Source organism: Carassius auratus, unplaced genomic scaffold (genome assembly GCF_003368295.1).
Source record: "Carassius auratus strain Wakin unplaced genomic scaffold, ASM336829v1 scaf_tig00216959, whole genome shotgun sequence".
NCBI lineage: Eukaryota > Metazoa > Chordata > Actinopteri > Cypriniformes > Cyprinidae > Carassius > Carassius auratus.
The window spans coordinates 348,143-370,901 of NW_020528816.1; the positions used below are offsets into that span (position 1 = coordinate 348,143).

The following is a 22,759-nucleotide window of genomic DNA, read 5'->3' on the forward strand; positions in this document are numbered from 1 at the left end:
GCATTTTTAGCTCAACATTTACCAGTCTTCCATTAACATGGCGTTCGTACAAAACTGCCATACACAAGCTTATCAATCAAAATAAAAATACAACAGTAACATTTAATGTTTAGACATAACCACACACATATTAATTCTGTTCATATAATTTCCCTTTTTCTCAAAATTCTCCTTAATTATGTTTTAATTTATTTTGTATCCCTTTTTTTATCTATACATATTTTTTTTTTCTTTAAAATACAGTGAATTGTATTGGGCACACAAACATGACATAAAGACACTTTTTTTTTTTACCGATATAATCATAATGATTTCTCAGTTCAGCTCAAAAGATCTTCCCTAGTGTCGGGGGGATTTATCTTTATATTAATAGTACAGTATGCACAAGCTTTGATAGTAGTCCCTCGTGGTCTTTGCTTCTTTCTTCTGCAAGTTCATAAGCCCTAACTTTAAAGACTCATCCGTCCACTACCAGTCATTGGTCCACTTAGTTTTCCTCGGCTCTCCTTATTTCATTTTTAGAAACCATTTTCTTGACTTATTGGCTTTTCTTGGCTGCGTTGGATTTGGTTTTGGTGATGTAGGCTTCGAAGAAGAACTGGCAGAAGAGCACAAAGTAGCTGAGGTACATGAGGGAAGACCAGACAATGTTCTGCACGTGGGACGGGCACTCTTGGCCTTGCTGCATCCACGAATACACCAGGTAGTTAACCATGCAGCCCATCACCATCTGGGTGATCTGCGTCAAGGTGATGAACATGGCGAACTTGCGAGAGATTTTGAAGCCGGCGGCCCGAAGAGCGTAGTAAGAATACATGACGGCGTGCACCAGATAGTTCATGGTCATGAACCAGCCCCCGCCAGCCACCATGTCCTTGTAGGAGTACCAGGAATAGAGCAAAACTGTGATGTGATGGTACCAGTGCAGGAAAATCAGCTTTTGTTTACGTAACACGATGAATAGTGTGTCTCCTGAAAGTATAAGTGCAAGAGACTGATTATGAGAGAGATTCAAAAGAAAAAAAGAGAATAGAAGGAGTAAAGGATTTTACAATTGTTTGGTGGAAAACGCTGGACTCTGTTATTGTTTGTATCTGTATTGATTCAGTGAGTAAAGGTTAATGTTTGAAGCTAAACTTGCATTTTATAGACCTTGAATATTTGAATATCTAATCAGGGCAAGGTTTACCAATGCATTCAGCAGACAAAACTAGTTTTATTTGGCTAAATGTAACAAGGTCAAACAGTGTACACATTCAAAACTTTAAAGCTACAAATTCAGTCATTAAAGTTGTAAGTTAACAACTGTAAGCTCCACTAGCCTAGTCTCAGCCTCAGACGTCAAGCCCACGGATCATTGGCTGAAAGTCTGATGCATATAGCACACAAAAGTGGAAACGTTTCAGGAGTTTCGGAATCATCATCGGATTGGTTGAATTGTACAGTATTTCCAGGATCATTTCAGAAAGATAACAGCTTTAACACCGGTATTAAAGACTTTTTAAAATAAGTTGAGCTCAAAACTCACTCTTAGTTAAGCAGCTAGTGTTTGAAATAACTTGATCCGATGTGGATTATAATCACTAAACAAGGCAGAAATATTTATAAGCGATGTAAAAGACTATGCACACAAAAAATTAACATTACTGTAGTAAACATGGTAAATATGACCGCTTGGATAAATAAGAAGCTGACGTCTGATTTATCCAAGCGGTCATATTTACCATGTTTACTACGGTAACGTTAATTTTTAGTGTGCATAGTCTTTTACATCGCTTATAAATATTTCTCCCTTGTTTAGTGATTATAATCCACATCGAAAAATCATGTATTTATTTAGTAACTTATATTATCTGTCACAAGCCTCGTCTCGAGAGTTTAGCTCACGTTGCCTATCATAAAAAAAAAAATATAATAATGTTTTTTGTTCGGGAGCTTTTATAAAAATAGAGATATTATCATTCTGTGACGTACAGGCTATACTGTGGCTACAAATAAACAGAAACAGACTCGACTAAATAAGCTGGCTATTTTCATAAGCGTTAAAAATAAATAAATAAAATAGAAATAAGTGTATTTATGTGTGATTAATTTTGAGTCCTGATAAATTAAATCAATATGATCAATGTATCACTTATTCTGTAGTTAAAACATTGATGCTTTTGAATTTGAATATAGGCTATAACAAAGGTTTTATAGGCTAAACGAGGTTATTACCCTGCCCGGCCCGCTTTAAGCCCTGGCTCGCACTGGCCTGACAGTGGAAATGCGGCTATTGTGCTTGGCCTGTCCCTAGGAGGGATGTTAATGGTCCTCATGTTGTCTCAGTGCTCTCTTTTTGTTTCTACAATGGGCCTGGTAGCCCACTACCCACCAGGACATAGCAAACACAATAGGCCAATGCAGGCGGAAAATACAACCACTAGCCTAGATTCTAGACTTGGGGTTATGCTGCAAGGTTCACGCTAACAGATTCTGTTACGCTTTCACAACCAATTATTTCCATGCAGATGAATGCTGGGCCCCTCAGTAGTGCTTTGTCACTGGAGCAAGCTACACAGAAGAGGCAGAACGTATTTACCTGAAAGCATTGAACTATTTTTTTTTCCATGTTAAAGGATTACAGTTGTTTTAAAAAGAATTGAGGATTTGGGACCTCTGGTAATGTGATTACAACTGTTTATACTTTGTGGCTGTCATATATTTACATAAACTGATGTTTTCGGTTTAACAGTGTGAGAATAGAGACCTACGACTTAAAAAATAGACATCATAAATCTCACCTAGTTCAGGTGCCTTGCTAAGGACAAAAGCATAGGCCCAGAACTTGCTGACTGGTCCGTTGTAGAAACTCTGATCGCACACTGACTGCTTTAGGCCTTTGGTCATCAAGATGTTCATCATGTAGCCTCCAGTTCTGATGGCACCAAATATACTGAAGAAGGAGGTGCAACAAAACAAAAGAGACATTTTAAATCAGATACAGTTGACTTTTTAAATAATATATACTTTATTTATCTGTTAGTGCACATAGCATTAATAATAAAGAAAAATATGCTTTATTTTATTCAGCTGTGAAGCTGCTTTCACACAACCAGTATTGTATAAAGCTCTATACAAGTAAAGGTGACTTGACTTTATTTTTATTGGGTGTGCTTATTTGAGACTTTACATTGTGTGGCTGGGCAGCACTCAGATTCCAGTTTTAGGTTTCGTATAATGACTGCCAAAGGTTGGATCATGTGATAAACCTGGAAGTGTGATTTAGTGCTGATCTCCACACATAGAAGAGTGGGATGTATCTTTTTAAAAGTTAGATGACATGTTAAGGTGCAAGCTCAATACAATATTATATATGCAGGCCTCTTGTGTACCATATATGCAGGTCTTTATGTAGTAACTTGGAACGAGGAAGTGGCTTGTTTTTCTGGCTATAATGAACACCATTAATCTGCTAAAACATGAAACAATTTATAAACGCACAGCATTCATTACAGTGTGTTATGTGCAAAAAGGCATCACTTTAAACACAAAGTGCACATCTAAGAAATATGAAGTGTCTCAAACTATTTTAAACTATAATCTGTTAGCAAACCGCTTTTATCTTGCACTGCCATTGCATTATGACATCTGATTGAATGGTCCGTGAAAGCTTTAGAAATGTCTCTATTAATGATGGCCTATGTGGGTTATGACTTTGCATATTATTTATTTACGTTACGTTTATATTTCCATCACTCATAGCATTGCAATATGTTAAGTAAGCAAATATGTTTTAGCACTAAGATACGCACTTAAATATTTGCATGCAAGACCTATGACCCATTTATCTATAGACATATTTACCTGAAGGCTGCAAGTGTTAAAGACCATAGTACTAAAGGTTTCCTCAATTCAAACTTCTCCCTTTGTTTCATTACATGCCGCCCACCAAGTATGCAGGCAGCGTAGAGCGCAGAGAAGAGGAAGGACTTCTTCCTGTAAAGAATGAAATGGCAAAAAAATTGAAAAGTCAAAAGAAAACTTCACTTCAACCTTCAACTTGACCGTCTGCTCAACATATTTTGAGTCACTTTGATGGATTTACTTTTTTATTTTTTTATTGAGGTTTAAATTTGAAGCCGATCTCTTGATGTAATGAAAACTATTCCAGGTCAGATTACATTAGTATTTTGAATATTTTATTTATAAAATATCAGGACCAACTATGAAACCTATATGCTGTAAGTTTTCATAATGCTTTTATCTAAACTATATATTCATATGCAAGAACACATTTTGTTATTTCTTAATGTCTTTTATGCTTACTGAGGGTGGATTTGATCATAAATACAGTAAAAAAAAAAAAAAAAAAACAGTAATACTGTGAAATATTTTACTATTTAAAAATATTTTAGCTTTTCTGTAATATGCTGATCTGCTGCTCTAGAAACATTTCTTATTAAGCAACTTTTTTCAACATTAATATTAATGTTTTTGTGGAAATCGAGCATCGCGTTAGTTCAGTCAGGCCACGTTAGTCACGCTTGCATCAGCTCACAGTCAGCTGTTCCTGACGTGTACCAATCCAGTCTCGACACCTATCACCTGCGGTCTATTTCCATCGCATTGCTGCTTGCAATTAACTCCCTCCTCCAACCCCAATTCCACCAACTGAACCTGTAATCCGATCTAACTTGTTCTTTCTTTACAGTGTCTTCATTGGAAGCAGTCTCTATCACATTTTCTTTACAACTCATGTAATTGTGAATTGTAATTATATATGCCCAGAACATAACCATACCGCCAACACTAACTGTATGCAATTATAATTGCCATAAATATACTTGACGGAAGTGGTCCTGATTGAAACCCTGATTCTTTAATGAATAGATATACAAAAAAAAAAAAAAGATTAGAAAAATTAACATTGTTTATTTTAAACAGAAATGCATCAGGAAAAATTAGGAGTGCATTTTCTTTTTTGATTAATTATGCCATGTTTTATATGGAAACACACATCCTCCATATTACATAGTCAAATTTGCAGACTTTGCATATGGTGAAACAACTGCCTGCAAACTGGTCCCTTGACTATTCTGACTATATTATACTGCAGTTATGTAGCTGTTACAAAAGCAGCAGCAAAGCCAGAGCTTATTCCAGCTCGCAATTCCAGTCTTAAAAAATTGCGTACTGGTTTGTAGTGTGTGTACACTATAAAAACAAATACCTGTATAATGCGTTAAGGTTTTCAGATGTATACACCTCAGAATGTAATAAATTTGGCTTAGCAACTTTGTCCAAATGCGTCAAACATTACACAAATATGCAATTATTTCTTAAATCATATATTCATCACAAAATGAAATGAGCTTTTCATTGGAAAGAAAACATTCTGGTTCCAACGTTCTGACACCCCATTAGGAAATCTCTGTATAAAGTATGTCTGTTAAACACATTATGACAAAATTATGCTCAAGGGTACTAATATTTAAAACCTAACATAAACCGTTAAAACATAACAATATAAAAATTTCAGTAGCCATTACCAACATGAGAGAGATTTTTGAGACCATGCTCACAAACTAAACCAAAACAATGGCATGTAGTAATAAATTAAAAAACAAAAGCAAAATCACAAACAAAACAACTGTTTTAGGTACTTGATATTCACACCATAATCAAGTAAATATTATCAAAGAGTCTATGTGTAATAATACCCAATAAATGCTGTCAGAGTTTGGCCAAAAAGCAGGCCTTTAAATAAAATGAACAGTGTTTCTCATTTTTATTAAAATTAAAACTTTAATTAATAACGACAGCATCTTTATTTTTTTTGGTTAATGGCAGAAGTCAGTCAGATGGGAGCTTTGCCAGTCCAGCATCCAGCTGGCATTACAAGCCACAACTGGGGCATGTCTCTCCCTGCCGGTATCATCTCCAGGAAGATGTGTGTAACTTTGTTCTCTTTCCAAGAACTAGTCCAATCGGTGAACAAGGAGGTTCTTCTGTTTTAATTACTCCATTTGCATATTGGTAAAGCCTCAGACAATTCAGAATTCAGGTGATACATAATTAAATCAAAATTAATTGTATAGTAGTAGTGCTAATCTTCTTTTTTTTATATTTAACTGTACGCCTGTATGTATAACCTATATAGGTTCTGCCCACTGGATGTGAGAGAAACTGACCTCACTCTGCTCAGAACAGTGGGTTCATTCTATGCATACAGCCCCCCCTCCAACCTTGAAACTGTCATTGCATTGTTCTTTGTGTACAAAGGGAGGCTGCAGCAGTATACACATATTTTATTGGACCAATTTATCAGTGTTATTGGATGACCGAACTCTTGTTTCTAATCAGTTAAATGTACTGGGTTTAATTGCTCACACGAACAGAGTTCACAGTGCCAGCGAGCAGGAAGCTTCTACTTGAGAAAACTGCTGGCAGCAAGATGCTGCTATTGTAATCTAGCTTCTGTCTTTGTATGTCATTATGTATCATGCCAGAACCAAACGTTAGATGCAGCTAGATGTTGGGATTTTAATTTTTGTTGTCAATTTATTTATTTTTAAATCAGGAGACATGTTTTGGGGAGGACTTCAAATATCCTGCTAGAAGAGTGAGTGCTTGGCATACGGCACACAAATGCAGTAAAGCACTGCCTTTCTACTGACCATCCAATGGCGATGCAAGAGAATATTCCCATCAGGCTTTGTTACCATGTCAGTAAAGCAGAGCTAGCGCAGCTTTTGTATGATGCAATAAAAATGATCTACAAAAAGACAGTAGGACAGAAATATCTTAAACAACAAATATTTGATATAAAACTAACATTCCACGTCCTGCGTCATCATCTTCCAGTAAGTAGGTCTATGTTTTGCAAGACCATCAAGTCCTTGACTTCTTCATCTGTGTTTTTGTCTATGCTCTCATTTTTCCAGCTGAGAGCATCAGACGTGTAGTGGACAAAGACTGATGGTGAAGTTACCTGCAAGGGCTCACATCTGGCCCAAGCTGTTTAAGATAGAAGTGCTTCCAAAGTCATTTAGAGCCGCTAAATAAACAGAATTTGCAGCCTAATAGCTGTTTTAGGCTAATGACGACAGCAGAATCTGTTCTGCTAGATTCAGTGATTTTTAACCTAACGCAGCACAATTTTTGAAAAGTGCAGGATGGTAGAATTCATGTACAAGCACAGAAAAGATATTCTGTCAGAGCAAAATCTTGGTATAAGGATTTTTTTTTTTTTCATGTTACAGGAGTAGTTCACCCATAAATGAAAAATGTATTTACCATTGGGCCATCCAATATGAATTGGAACAGATTTGGAGCAATTTAACATTAGATCACTTGCTCACCAGTAGATCCTCTGCTGTAAATGGGTGCCGTCAAGTACAAACGGCTGCTAAAAACATCAGTTATCCACAAGCAATCCACATGACTCTAGTCCATCAGTTAATGGCTTGTGAAGCGAGAAGCTGCATGTTTGTAATACATTCATCATTAAAACATTTTAACCAGTGCTTCTGGCTAAAATACAAGTTCTCTATCCATGGTTTAATCAAGAGAGAAATAGTCTAAGATCAATCACTGTTTTCAAGTGAAAACTGTCAAAAATAGGTCTTAACAAATATGTCAGTGGATTTTGATGAGAGAAGACGACAAGAGATGTACTTTTCACTGGAGGAAGCATTATTTGGAGGTTTTTATTGACTGGTCTTTCAGCAAGAAGGGACAGTTTAAAGTTAAAATAGATTTGTTTCTTACGTGCAGCATTTCATTTCACAAGATGTTAATTAATGGAATGGAGTCATGTTGATTACTTGTGGATTATTGCAACATTTTTATCAACTGTTTGGACTCTCATTCTGATGGCACCCATTCACTGCAGAAGATCCACTGGCCAGCAAGTGATGCAATGCTAAATTTCTCCAAACCTGTTTGAAAAACGTATCTACATCTTGGTTTGCTTGGAGTACATTTTAAGCAATTATTTGGTCTGAATTACTAATTTACGATAAAAAAAATATACGTTTGTTTAAATTATTATTTTTTTTTTTCTCAAGCTAAACTGTTTCTGGCTAAGTACGATAGCGTGGCTAAGACTAAACAAACCAGTGGTTGATGTTATAATTTGTGACATGTTTGTAAGGGCTTTAGCCAGTGGTATTTGTTTTCTCTCCAAACATCAAATGCAATCTCTTCTTCAGGGTTACTTGCATTGAAAATAGAAACAAGGTGACTGCTCTTTCAGAGATCATATTTTGAAATGCATTTTTTTTGTCATTGTTGTGGTTGAGTAGCAAAGGCTTTACGTTTTGTCAAAGACCTTTTTGAAGTGTGAGTTGAAGGTTGCAGGAAAAGCAAATCTTATTTCTAAACATACAGTAATCTCTCAAGGTCAGTGGAATGGTGTACTAAAAAGTGACTGTCTGCATAAATAAGATCATATTAAATGACACTTATTGCAGGGACAATGGTTTGTGGTGCCTCTCTATGCATCTCTATTATGTAGGCCTGGCAGTCTGTGCAAGAATCAGTCCACTTTTATTTATCCACACTATTTTTCCGTCTGCTTGTGTCTTTATTTTGAGAGACAGACTCTTACAATGAGAGCTTATTAAAGAAACTTTTGGGCAGTGCAGCATAGTGAGGATAGAGAATAAAAATACACCCAGATTAGAGATGACCTGTGGCTATCTTCACAACCTGAGGTTAATTCTCTCTGGTCAAGCCAGACCAACACAAAACATGGCATAACGCATAAGCTATGGCAGCTCTTTCTTGTTGATCTTCGCTGAGATGTTCTGCCAATCAAAAAACACATAACAGTAACCAAAAAAAGATAACAACAACGTATGTACTTTTCAGTTCTGTATTTTATTTAGCAGTTTAAAACTAATCATAATAACTTATAATAATAATAAAAAATAAAAAAAAATAAGAATGTATTTACTTATTTATTTAAAATGGCAAGAACAGATGCCAATATGGCCTCCGTCTAGCAGGTATGACTCAGCACTGTCAAATATTAATTACCCTCATTTTAGTAAAGTCATGTTTTACATAACAGGTACATGACCTGGAAACTCACATACACGTTTATTGCTACAAACGCTGAATGTATGAGCAGCGGCACACCTATTGAAATGCCAGAAGTATTGAATTTGAAACAATGAAAAATATTTCTACACATTTTCACAAGGCCAATTCCTTTGAAGGAAGTTCTCTGTTAAGGACTTCTATGTCTGTCACATTTTAAATGCTTGTTACCTATGAAAACACAGGGTGCTTTATAAATCTGTATTGCAGCAATCTATTCATATACTCAATATACTTGTATTTTGAAACACCTGCGTTTATTCAGGAATAACTCAGGAATTGTTCATCAAAGCTTATATTCTGGCTGTTTCTGAATATCAAGTATGCAAAGTTCGGACTTTGCAAGTTCGACCAATGTGAGGACATGAAGTGAATTTTCAAATAGATGTTATTGTTATAAATAAACTGCAGATTTGAGTTTTAAACAACTACATTCTAACCTGAAAAGCTTAAAAATACATTTCATGACAACAATATTATAATGAGAAATACTCAAATAAAGTATGCAGGTTTTTATCCTCTGCCATTAATGCTTGTTGGTTGTGAAATGCATTGTGGGATACCTAACTGCCTGAAGTTCACACAAGTCACCTCTTGATGTATCCACGATAATAGGGGAGGAGCAAGAACCAATCCAGGGATTTGAACTGAACTTGGTTAGATGTAAACTATGAATTGGAACTGATAAGTTAGTTTCACAAGTCCACCAGAACACAAGTACATACGAGACTGCATGTTGAAAAATGGCTTCCGTTTCCCTGATCATCAGGAATGATCACGAATGCAAGGATCCTGTGGTGCTGCAGTCATTCATCACAGAGCAGAAGAGCGTTGGATTATTAAAGCTGAGACGTGCGCCTAGCAGTTGCTTTTTAAATCAGAACAGGGGTGGGGTTCTGAAAAATGCTTTTCAAGCAAATGTTTAGTCTCCGTGTCTATGCATTAGCCTTGAATTCAAAATGTGAATTACAAGGCTGATCTATAGTCTTAAAAAATGCTGAGTAACGGAACAGCTAATTGGTATTTAAACCGTTTGTTCATCCCCTCACTCAGCTGAATGAACATTGGCAAAGATGTGGGTTGTTAGAAATCTTATATTTCTTAGATGAAAGGTGGAACAGTAAATAATAATAATTAAAATAAAATGGACAAACAGGGAGGGCCATTATCATACCCATAAAATGTCACTACAACAATGTATTGTGAAACCACAGGACTTGTGACATTTGAAGTTAACTAAATGCCTTTATTTTTTCCTATGTGACTGTAGCCAGCGAGTAGGTGCTGTGCAGGTTACACTTACAGTGATATGTCTCAACAATGAAAAAATAAAGTAAAAAATAAAAATCAATGAACTACTCTAAAATGACAGTAAGCTATTTTATGCATATGTTTCCATACAATTAAAGTGAATAGAAACTGAGTTTGTTAGGTTCCCTGAAATCTAATAAGCATTGGAAAGAGAATGAAAAAGTGTTTAGAGTGTAAATTATGACTAATGAAGAATTGCAGCGTTTAGGTAAACTGTCTTTAAATCTGCATTTCAGCGTTAAAACCACTCAAACAGCACATGACAAAGTCATTTCTTTGCGTTTTTAAACTCAAACTCAAAACACACGGTACTTTCACTTTCAAGACAGTGTTTCTCCACACAGGAAGACACAAGAGAGATGGTAAATCTGATGCAAGCATCCCCGAGAAGTCAGCACAGAGGACGCGGATACGTGATTGGTCAGATGCGTGTCAGCAGACATCAACAACCGCATCCCATTGGTTTGTTATGAATTCCAACCCAGCCTCACCGACCCAAACGCGCTACATAATCGTAAAAGCGTGAAATTGATCCATAGCGAGTAATCGTGTTGACGTTACCATGTGCCAGATATTTTAAACAAACACCAGAGTTTCCAAACAGAGAATAGTGGCAAATGCACCCTAACTAGCCATGATTTCTGACATCAACTACAGAATCATCCACAGGCACCTATTTATTCTTATAGATTGTATAAAGAAGACAATACACAAAGTCCTCCTATGCCGCAAATCGACTAAGGTCATGTCCTCGCATGCATGCGTGTGATTCCATTTAATTACCTGAATTATGGCGTTCACATTTTGCTACAGAGATTGTGGGCTAGGCTGGGATTTGAGGTAGTGATTGGGATGTCCGACTCATTTTCGCGAATCGGTTCATTTGAACAATTCGTTTAAAAAAGCCTGACCACGAGATGCCTGATAAACCGGTGTACTCTACGTTTCAGTAAAATCGCATCCGTTTTATATATATATATATATATATATATATATATATATATATATATATATATATATATATATATATATATATATATATTCCTGTTTGTTTAAGTTTAAATAAACAATATAAATAAACAATTACGTTTTTAATTGTTTATTTATCTGAGCGTTTATTAATTATATTTTGTGTGTGTAACTGTCAAAAAATCAAGTCAGCAACACGTTGTATATGTAGCCTAACATTTCTGCTTGTTGTACCCATAGACTGTGTTTGTACCGTGTACGTTAGTCCCGTGTTAGTCAAATTCACCCAGATCAGTTCGTATCTCATAAGGAATCAAACTTGTTCGGACCCCGGAGCAGCATTAATCGGTTATTTGTTCACTCCAGAACTGCTCGGACCGATTCGTGTGCAAACCTTTTTAAACCAGTTTTGTGGACCCGTTCAACCGATTTATTGGAAAGATCCGACTATAAAAGAACGATTGTTTTCCGAATCGGACGTCGCTACTTTAGCCAAGCTATTTAAGACTGGAAAAAACATCGGTTTTAAAACAAACCCACAGTTTAATAAAAATAAAAAATAACGGTTTGTGTAAGATATGAACCAGTGCGGCATCTTAGAGGACGAAAGATCCAAATGTCACGAATGACACAAGCAGACCATCATCACCTTAAATAGGCTTTGAATCTGATTAGAGTGCGGCGATGCTTCAAATATAGCGTCGCTCATTATACGTAGATCATTTGTGATATTAAATAGTACATAATGCTGAAATATTGAGTCTCGAGGAGGGAAATCACACAGTGCATCATGGTCTGGATGGTACCTGCCACTCGACTTTGAAGAGTCCCCTTACGGTTTTTAAGCATTCGGCTTAATGCATGGTTCAAATAGCCTATTTAAAATGCTAGTCACCCGGTGCAAAACAATGTTCTGATGAATGGCTTTGTTGGCATCACAGCTGTGATTTATTATGGTCCAGCTTATCTATCATGCATCTGAGCTACTGTAACGTTACCAGTTCTCCTGCATCCATCGAATGGCTTCATCTTCATTGAATTGCCTCTCGAATTCGTATTCTTGCAAAGCCAACACCGACATGGTCTCCCGTCCTTTAAACGCTCACTGTAGAACGTTACCCTTTCTTTATCGACTAAATGAGTTCAGTTTCACGGATTTCCTATCAATGTCTTGCAGAGTCGCAGGCTCAACTCCAGCCTTGCCCTCGCATCGCTCTTGCTACCCCAGCACACTCGTTAAGCTGTTCTCGAATGCCAGCCTGACTCTCAGCCCGAGTCGGCATACGCCCTCCTCTCTTATGAGGAAGAGGAGCGCGCGGTCCTAATGCCGCAGAACCGATGCATCCTTCCGAGCTGTCGTCATCCCAGACAGCGGTGACCTTTGGCATACATTCGTGTTTGAGGAAATAAATCAGCTAGCTAACACAAGCCTAACATATTTCTCATGTCAAAACCAATCCATCATCTGCAGGTGTTTCTAACAGACTCTCACGTGGATTCTCTAACATTTTATTTATGAATAACTAATGTAGCACTATTAAACATATTTAATAGGCTATATATATATATATATATATATATATATATATATATATATATATATATATATATATATATATATATATATATATATATATATATATAATTATAATTATGAAAATTAGAGTTTTTTTTTTTTTTTTTTTTTTAAGCCTATACAATACAAATAAAGGTCTAGATCCATTTGATCTATTCTAAAGGCTTATAGGAAATAGTTAATCTGAATTTGGCCTACGTATTAAAACAACATTCTTGAATTCTTCATTTTTTTTCATGAATGAGTTGAATGTTTCATTAACATTACTGTTTAAATTCAGTTATGAAAAGGTAGATTGGTCTTATTTTTATAGGACAAGTAAGACTGATTACTCCTTGGAAACTGCTAGTTGGTCAAATTCTTAAGACAGTATTAACATGGTGGCAAAATTTATGCATGGACCCTGATGAGAGTGTGAAGCTTTAATCTAGATCAGTGGTTTCCAACCTTTTTCATCTCGCGGCCCACAAAACCAAACACATATGTTTGCGCACTGCAAAAAAAAATTAACTGGCCCCGCTATTGTTGGGTTAATAACTTAGTAGCCTACTCAGAAGTTAGATTGTTAACTGTCTTTAATGAATGATCTGGCAATGAACAGAAAATAACTCTGGCTGGCCCACCTTGGCACAACTGCTGTTGTTCTGTAGCATATGCTGCAAAAATATCTGAGATAAATTGGCGGTTTATTCTTAAACCAATCAGCGAGCTTGAATAGTGGAACCATAGTTACAATTTAATATTTATTTTTTGTTATTTAATTATATACATGAAATTATGTTATTACTTAGACATTGTTACATATATGAACACTATTGGCGGCCCACCTGCAATACCACCGTGGTCCACAGGTTGATCTAGATAATGGCTGAATATTTTGTAAACAAGCCAAACAAATAGTCCACACACTGGTAAAACTTTCCCCAAAGAATTTATTGGTACTGGTATTATGTTTCAACTATCAGGTCTTCATCAGGGTCAGTGTAAGGACATTTTTTTTATGCTTGAATTTATTATTATTATTTTTTTATTTTATTTTTTTATTTTTTTGTCTGAGCCTTCAGGTTTTTTAGGATGTGCTTTTTTTTTGTATTTTTGACTTTGGATGCGTTGTACCTTTTTATGCAAATGCATACTTAAAAGAATTCAAAATATACGATATACATAATTCCCATAGTTCCTGTTTCATCTCAGTTCAAATCTCAGTTTAAAAACTTTAAATATCAGTTTACATTTACAAACATTATTTTTGCCATTAATTGTAATAATCTAGTGAGATTTTTGTTTGCACAAGGAGTCTGACAAGATACAGTACTCTCACCATCATCCAGTCTGTCTGGAATAACATGAAGAAACAGAACAAACTGAGACAGACTAAATCCAGAAGAACTGTGGCAATGTCTCCAAGACACTTCAAGAAACATGCAAAGCTATCCTGTGCAAAGTTTTAGGCACTTGTGGAAAAATGCTGTAAAGTGAGGATGCAATCAAAAATAATAAATATATTTTATTAATTAACATATATTAGCTTAACCAAATTAAATCAACATTTGGTGTGAACAGACAATCAGTTAAAAGCTTTTTTTTCAGGTAGCTTTGCAGGTAGGTTTCTTGAAGTGTCTTGGAGACATTACCACAGTTCTGGATCTAGTGTGTCTCAGTTTGTTCTGTTTCTTCATGTTATTCCAGACAGACTGGGTGATGGTGAGAGTACTGTCTCTTGGCAGACTCCTTGTGCAAACAAAAATCTCACTGGATTATTACAATTAATGGCAAAAATATGGTAACCCATACTCTGAATTGGTGCTCTGCATTTAACCCATCTAAGTTCACACTCTAAGCAGTGAGCAGTGAACACACCATGAACTTACACCCGGAGCAGTGGGCAGCTGTTTTTTCCAGCACCCAGGGAGCAATTGGAGATTCAGTGCCTTGCTCAATAAAATACTAGTGGCCTAAGACTTGCTCTTATTTCTTTGCCAAAATGCATAATTATCCTTCAGTTGTTGTTGCTGGGACTGTGATGGGCTGAGGCACAATAGTAGTAGACTAAGGGGAAAAGATTTGGGCCAACACGTGGAGGAGTGATGATTTCTCTACTGTGGCATAGAATCAAAACCACAGAGATGAACAAAATGAATTCTTGGATATGCACATGGGCTTGGCCTATACCATCCAGGGGGGTGTCACCAGTAAGATTATCAACTAAATTACATTTAATCTTACAATAAATGTTATAACAGAGGATATCAGTTTACTTTAGCCTGTACATATGTTTTTGATCAGTTTTTTTTATTGTGATATCAATTTACCTGTCAAATTGTGCTGCTATTATACCTTTACTTTAGTCATTTGTGTTTTTGCTCTCATGGAGGATGAAGGTATAATTATGGATGATGTCTAATTAGAGCAAAACTGAATTACAAATTGATCACATAACACTGGTCTGGTGAAAGTGGCATTATTGCATTTGATCTTTCACGATGATTGATATTATGTAAACAGAAAATGATTTCTATCAGTAAAGTATACTGTTAAGGCTGATATGTTTGATTATAAAGATCGCTCCGATCATTTTCTCATACTGTCTGTGGAGCCAAATTTAATAGCATAATGACTGTGGGGTTTTTTTTCCCCTTAAAAAACGCTTTTCACAAACATGTCCAATCCTCATTTATCATCCTCGGATTAAACATGTCAGATCCTGTAGTTAAAAAAAGAGCTTGTCTGATATTGAGCCAATGCTGTGTGTTGATCATCTAAGTTATTCTGTAAAGATTAATGCTTACCTTTCATTTAACAAATGCATTTACTACAGTAATGTCAGAAATATTGAATTATGGAGTAATTATTTCAGAGATGCAATGTGCAGACTGGGGATAAAAGTAAAACATCATAATGGGATGAAATGTACACATTCTGTGGTTCACAATTCCCACAATTTATTATTCACAATTCATATAATAATAGCATGATAGAGCATCACATCAACTTAGTAAATTATTATTATTTTGAAATTAATGTTATATAATTTATATTTTTAAATTATATTATATAATTCATATTTTAAATTATATTATATAATTCATATTTTAAATTATATTATATAATTTATATTTTAAATTATATTATATAATTCATATTTTAAATTTTATTATATAATTTATATTTTAATCACTCCATAATTCAATATTTATGACATTACTGTAGTAGGCAAAACTGTTAATTTTATTGTCTTTTTGTTGCATACAATTTGTCTCTACAACACTTTTTGTCTTGCTCCTCTTTATTGTTGCACCATCTTGTGGTCACGTACTGAAACAACCGTTCTGTGGTGAAATTTCAGTAGGCTACATTAATGTTTTTGAACAAAAATTTTTGTCAAACTGAAACCAATAAATAAATTGATAATAGTAATATTAATTTTCACCTGCATCAGTTAATATGCAAAAAAAAAAAAAAAGTTACATTTTTGAGATGTGAGATCTACATCTACAGTATTGGCCCATTGATCTTAAAAACAACTCTTTAGCAAATTATCACCATCTGTCTTATAGAGAGCTGTTGTGACTGCTTGAACAAATTGTTCACTCATCCTGAGGAGCTGAGAGAGGTTAGGGTGCAGAAGACTATTATAATGTTAATGTAAAATTAACTTTGTTAAAAATATCCCTGTTTCTTAAATAAGGATAGAGGTGTGGGACATTAAACGGTCGAATACTCTCAATTATGGGTCTGTACTTTTAATTTTAATAGTTGTACTGCCCCCTGTTGGACGTGTATAGCACTTGTATTACAAACATTTGAAATTGTGCTTCAGGCATTAAGGTTTTAGTTAGGTGTGGTGTAGTTTTGAATGTATTATATCACAGGGCATTAGATGATGTTTTAGAAAATACAGTACATTTTATAAACAAATTACAGCAATTATTCTCCCGTCTCCTAATAATGGGGGCAACAACCTAAGCCATAGTTACACAACTACATTCATATCTTCTTATTGCATCAGGCTGGCATTGATAGCTGGCATCAGGCTGGCATCGATAGCCTTTATTGTTTCTTTATATGTAGATGTCCCTTCTAAATCCACAGCAGGAAACATAATAAAACACTGCACTTGCTGCATTAAGTTGGAAAGTCAGATAAAATGCTCTATACTGCAGCTAATCAAGCCATCACAGAGACAAAATCAAGACAGAGCTGATGGATGGACACAAAATAGTCTGTTTCACTCCTAAACCCTCTGCCATTACTGCAGCTACAGATCCATTAATGCCGTTCAGCTCACGTCATCTTTCCACTGAGATTAGCAGGATTTTGGAGCGCAAACTGCGGCACGTAATGAGGAGGATGTTTGAAAAAGAATCACAGCAGATTGCTTTCACTGGTTTATTAGGCAGCCTGCGGGTTCAAACCTGTCTCCCCTTATGAAAGATTAATACGTCAGATGAAGGCTGCGGTGTATGCATTTAAATACATCTTCCAGGGTCGCAGAACATTGTGCATCTGAGCTTGCCGCTTAAAGCTCTGCAGAGCATGATTTGTTTATAATAACTGACTTATTGAAAATTTTCTCATGCAGCTGACATACAGTATATTTTAGCAACTAGTCAGTAAGTTGTGTAGTAACAGTGTTGATATGGTTGTCTTGCTTGAGGCTTTATGCTCTTGACCTATTCACATTTGATGTGTTAAAGCTTAAGCGAATGATGATGTCATATCTGTGAAAGGTGATGAGGTTGAGAGAGCTGGAGTTTTTTTGTTACTGTTAACACTGAGCTTCACAATGCTGTCATTCATTCTCTTCTACCTTTCACTTAATTCTTCAGGCACTGCAGGCACACACACGGTTTAACACCAGTTGCAACTCTTATACATTGTCTTGTCAACTTTGTGTGTGTATGCAGCTGCTTTTCAAAAGCAAGCGAATAATTGACAGAACAACAGAGAAGAGTATACATCCTGGGCCTGTGTGGAGCTCTGTTTTAGGGTGTGTGCTTCCTATAGCATGACTAGTTCCTTTTTAATTGTTTATGAAAAAAAATGGCCAACAGGTATTCAGTTCAAAAAAAAAAAAAAAAAAAAAGCATTGGCCTATATATATATATATATATATATATATATATATATATATATATATATATATATATATATTTCTTTTTGCATGTCTTTATTCACCACAAACTTAGACATCTATTGCATGTTGTTTTATCAGTGGCTATTTCTTGACAGAATTACTGTTTGTTTCATTGTCTAATGCTTAAGAAATATTTAGATTATTATTTATTTATTTATTTCAGATAAATTGCCAGTAATAATATACTACGTATTTGCAAGTACTTGTGCATGCTGCATATCAACATGCATTACATCCTCCCAATATTATTGGAACACAATCAAAGTTGTTATTTTGGGGAAATATTCTGTATCTCTCTGCATCCAAAATTAAAAGCTTCTCGCAGTCTGGACAGCTTATAGGCTTTATTTAAGCATTGCATTACATCAGTTCTCCGTTACATGCTTCCCACTGCAAAACAATAGAGAAATGTTGCGGTTGGGCCTCTTCACTAAAACTATCTTTGTTAATTCCACACACATCCGTGCATCTGTGATTTCATGGTACTCACTGTGTGGAATCTCTAATTGATTTTAGGGTCAAAACATTTAAGATGTTTCTTTTTATTATAAGTTGAGAAAGCAGGAAGTGTCTAAGTCATCGAAGTGTTCTCCATGTCTGATCATTCACACGCTCACACACACACGCCTACAGCCAGCGAAGCCGTCCCGACATTACACTCAGCTCATCAAAGGCAGGGCCGTGTCAGACGAAAGAACACTCAAGCATGTCAAAGGATAGGATCTATACACGGATACACACAAGCTCTGGCACATCCTTAGAAAGGTAGACACACACTTTGACCAACGAAACACAAGTACATCAGTTGAAAGGGTATAGACATGCATGTTAGCAATATGCCAGAACTTTTTCCAAACACAAAAAGAACAGAGATATGCACACAGAGAACATATGAGAGAAGAGCACATCTAGATGCAGGTACAGACACATAGTTGCTCTATAGAAAGCATAATTGTGACTTTTTTTCAAACAATGGTCTGATCTTAAAAGAGTAGTTCGCCAAAAAATAAAAAAAACATTGTTCCAAACCTGTTGGAGAGCATTTATTTTAAAAACAAAAGAAGGTATTTTGAAAGCTCTCTCTCTCCCTCCTGTTTTAGACCTCTTTCATTGTGCAGACAAAAACAACTGAAACATTGTTTAAAATGTCTTCTTTTGTGAACCACAGAAGAAAGAAATTCAAACATGATTGGAATGGCATTAGGGTGAGCAAAAGACAGAATTTACATTTTTGGGTCAACTATTCCTTTAACTAAAGGCAGTGACAGGTGAAGTTTTCCATACACAACTCCACACATACATATTCTCTCAGCAATTCAAGCTCACCCCTTTAAAAAACCTCCAGCTCAGTCAGTATAGGATGTATGGAGTCATTTTGGGTCAGTATCAGCTGGCCTGTACTCATTTTCTCATTTAATAGACAATGGAGAGGTGCATTTTAGAACATAATGAATGAGGCATCCTACTCTTAAATAACTTTATTCTCACGCAAGAGACATCGTAGCTTTGTTCTTGACTAGTGAGTTTCCACGAGAAAGCATGGCAGCTAATAGTCGAAATAACGCTGTTGTACGTCTGTAATGCCAAGGTAACGCTAATGTTTTATGCATTTTTGTACTGGATTTACTTGAACAAGAAAAGAAAGAAAAAAAAAGGAAATTGAAAGTGTATGGCTGTTAGTGAATTTTGGAACTGACACATAACCTTTGCATTGATTAGCCATGTGGACATCTGTTTTTGTACAGTGCCAATAATCATCTCAAAATAGCCAAACGTCAGCTGATTAACTGGCCTGTTTAATATCGTTCTATCCCTTCCGTGGACAAACATTTGAGATTTATGTTATGCTAATTTGTAATGGGAAATTACCATTAGTGATAATGTAAAAAAAATACATTTGAAGTAAATATTTTATTATTTAATGTGGAAATATGAATACCGACTAACACGTTTTAATTCTGAACGTGTTAGTCGGTGTTGTTTGTCTCGGAGAACTAAGTAAACGCGAGAATGTGCGAGGTCATCTCACCCCGACCTTGCGCTTAAATGGCTTCAATCTGATTGGACAATCTGTGCTTTTGCCACGATGGGTGGTAACAACATCGTAGTCCAGTTCATCAATATCATACTAGGCATACTCATGCAGTTTACGACGACAGCGGACACAATGAAACTGGCTTTTTGACTAGTAATGTCTGGTCAGTAGAACTTGTAGGATATTGGAAAAACAGGAGCAAATGAAAACATGTTTAGCCTACCCACTACAACCTAATATAGGCTACCATCGATTATTTATTTTTTTCTAAACAGATTTTACGTACCTCTCTTTATCTTAGGATATTCTAAAAATATTTAATCATCGAAAGGTAAATAATTGTTGCAAAAATTTGGTAAACATTTCAGTTGTTCCACCCATTCACACTCAGAACTGTAGACTAACACATATTCAATCTACAGAGAGTTAATTTGTGAGCATTTGACTAGTCCAGTTATCACACATTGTTGGATTTCAGAAAGTATAAGGGGTTTAACGAAATTTCTGAAGGCATTTAAAATTAGATTTGGTGTTATTTGGCGCAGCTGTTAGTCATTAATCAAAATGAAATGCTTCAAAATGTTAAATAGCCTGTCTACTGCAAACTCAATATGCGATATGAATTGAATTACACTGAATTATAGATTGTAGCCTATTTAACTTTTTTTGTGCTAAGGCTGGAACACATTTTTTTTTTTTATAAGAGACCATTGCACAGTTTGAATAAATAATAAAAAAGCCAATTATTACGAAAATCAGAAGTGATAACAATATTAGCTATAATATATAAATATTTTTAAATACATTCAGAAAGACATCCGCATTAAGAGTTAGGCCTACGGCAATTTTGAAAAAAAAAAATATATATATATAGGAATTAGCCTCTTTCAAATGTAAACGCAAGCTTGGCTATTTCTTAGCTTCAACATGCATAATTATGGTATAAATTTACAAATTAACGTTGACACTGAACAAACAATTCAAGCTGCAATCAAATAAATATTCCGCTTCAGGGAGTAGGCTATCTGAATGAACGTATTAAATAGGCTACATTTTCTCGAAAATAAACGACTAAAATTCCTTAAGCAACGTATTTTGTGTCGGTTCATAAGTTAACTAAGAACACGGCAAGACAACAACTGTAGGCCTACACTGTGCATCATGCAAGGGCATGCTTTTAGTTTTCTGCTGATAATGCGCATTAAAACTCCTTACCTTTATGCAGTCTTCTAGAGAATAGACGGAACAGCTTTCTCGGCTGTGTTTATGTCGACTGAAGGGTTCCTCTTTGGATCTGCTCTGTATTGCTCCCGTGGGCCCCCCACTCACAGTGTTTATTGAGGTGTGTATTGGGACCCTAGACCGTCATGTTGCTGGGAATGAATAACTTAGGCCTGGTTAGATTGAGAGCTCTGCGCTGAGAGAATCAGGAATGTGTACACCTGAAAATGGGTGATTTAGATTTTAGACAAGTGTTTGTTGTAAGATGCTTTAAATTAGCATTAGCATTTACTTTTCATTCAACAGCAGTGCTAATTTTCAGTAACTTTAATAGTGCCATTCAGTCTTACAATTTCACCCTTGTTCATTCTGCCTCATTAATCATCATTACACGAGACCATTCATGTTAAATAGCTCGCTTGTGTTGTACCCAAAGTAAATGTTCTCTCATTCTGATCTGTGCGCGCTGTAACATGACTTTAATGGATATAAACACACTCACACACGCCTGTCTGTCGCATACCTCTCTTTGGTTTGATTGCTCTTCTATAAATGAGATCGTCTGTGAGAGATCTTTTATCGGCTAGGCCTACATGCATCAGTGCAGTTAATGATGGACAACAGACAAGGCCTAACAATAGTAACAGTGAGAAAGAAAATAGTCGATATGCTTATTAAATTGGAATTAAATAACGTCAACTCGAGTCACCAGGCCTATACAAGAGTAGCCCTATATAATATTTTTTTTTTTTTTTTTTTTTTAGGGGCGCGAAACATAATCATCTTTCGTTATTTATTGTAAAGCATTGTCTATACAGTAATTTGATGTGGCGAACTTTTATTTGTTTACAGTCAACTGACACTTAGTGTCGCGATTAATTATATGTGCATTTTTACGTTTTGCTCAGTGCATGGAACTTTATATAGCCTATGCTATTATTATACGTAACTCAGGCTGTTCATATGAGATATGAGTCTTGTTTACAACTTAACCAACTGATCCGATTAGCTTTATACTGGTCCATCATGTATCAAATCATATTTATTTATTTATTTATTTATTTATTTATTTATTTATTATTATTATTATTATTATTATTATTATTATTATTATTATTATTATTATTATAAAGGGTTCAGCTGGGAGATGGCTCAGTGATGTGTTGTCCAGCCTGGCCCGAACTTATTGCAATGTTATTTCAAGCATCGGTGATCACTGGAGGCCCAGCCTGCAGCCAGTCTTGTATATTCGATTCCTAATCTGCTCAAACCATCTCGCCCTCTTCACCGGACTTCTCATGTCACGTTGATGTGTATTAGATACGTTTTCCTTCCTTCTATCGTTATAAACCTTAGAAGTGCCACAAAGAAAACAAATGTGTGCTAAACGCACGAGAATGCAAAAAATTGTGAAGGAAACGTT

At 35.6% G+C, this 22,759-nt stretch overlaps 1 protein-coding gene across 5 annotated transcripts; it reads right to left on the reverse strand.

Annotated features, from left to right (window-relative positions):
* Positions 1-77: 77 nt before the first annotated feature.
* Positions 78-21,992, reverse strand: LOC113099548 (elongation of very long chain fatty acids protein 6-like). 5 transcript variants are annotated; one of them, XM_026264409.1, is made up of 5 exons: positions 21,331-21,992; positions 3,847-3,978; positions 3,375-3,454; positions 2,784-2,935; positions 78-972 (listed from the first exon to the last, which is right to left on the reverse strand). In XM_026264409.1, the coding sequence occupies exons 2-5, from the start codon at positions 3,871-3,873 to the stop codon at positions 539-541; spliced, it is 693 nt and encodes a 230-aa protein (XP_026120194.1). In that variant the 5' UTR covers positions 3,874-3,978; positions 21,331-21,992; the 3' UTR covers positions 78-538. The 5 variants fall into 5 exon arrangements, with proteins under 5 accessions (XP_026120194.1, XP_026120195.1, XP_026120193.1 ...); XM_026264410.1 differs by lacking the exon at positions 21,331-21,992 and adding an exon at positions 12,366-12,520 and having other exon boundaries at positions 3,375-3,451; XM_026264408.1 differs by lacking the exon at positions 21,331-21,992 and adding an exon at positions 12,366-12,520.
* Between the last annotated feature and the right edge of the window lie 767 nt (positions 21,993-22,759).

Coding starts and splice junctions, on each gene's coding strand:
- LOC113099548 (XM_026264407.1), bottom strand. CDS start 12,448: ATGTCGGTGTTGGCTTTGCAAGAATACGAATTCGAGAGGCAATTCAAT. Junction 3,979..12,365: donor CGATGGATGCAGGAGAACTG/GTAACGTTACAG, acceptor CATTCTTTACAG/GAAGAAGTCCTTCCTCTTCT. Junction 2,936..3,846: donor TTAACACTTGCAGCCTTCAG/GTAAATATGTCT, acceptor CTCCTTCTTCAG/TATATTTGGTGCCATCAGAA.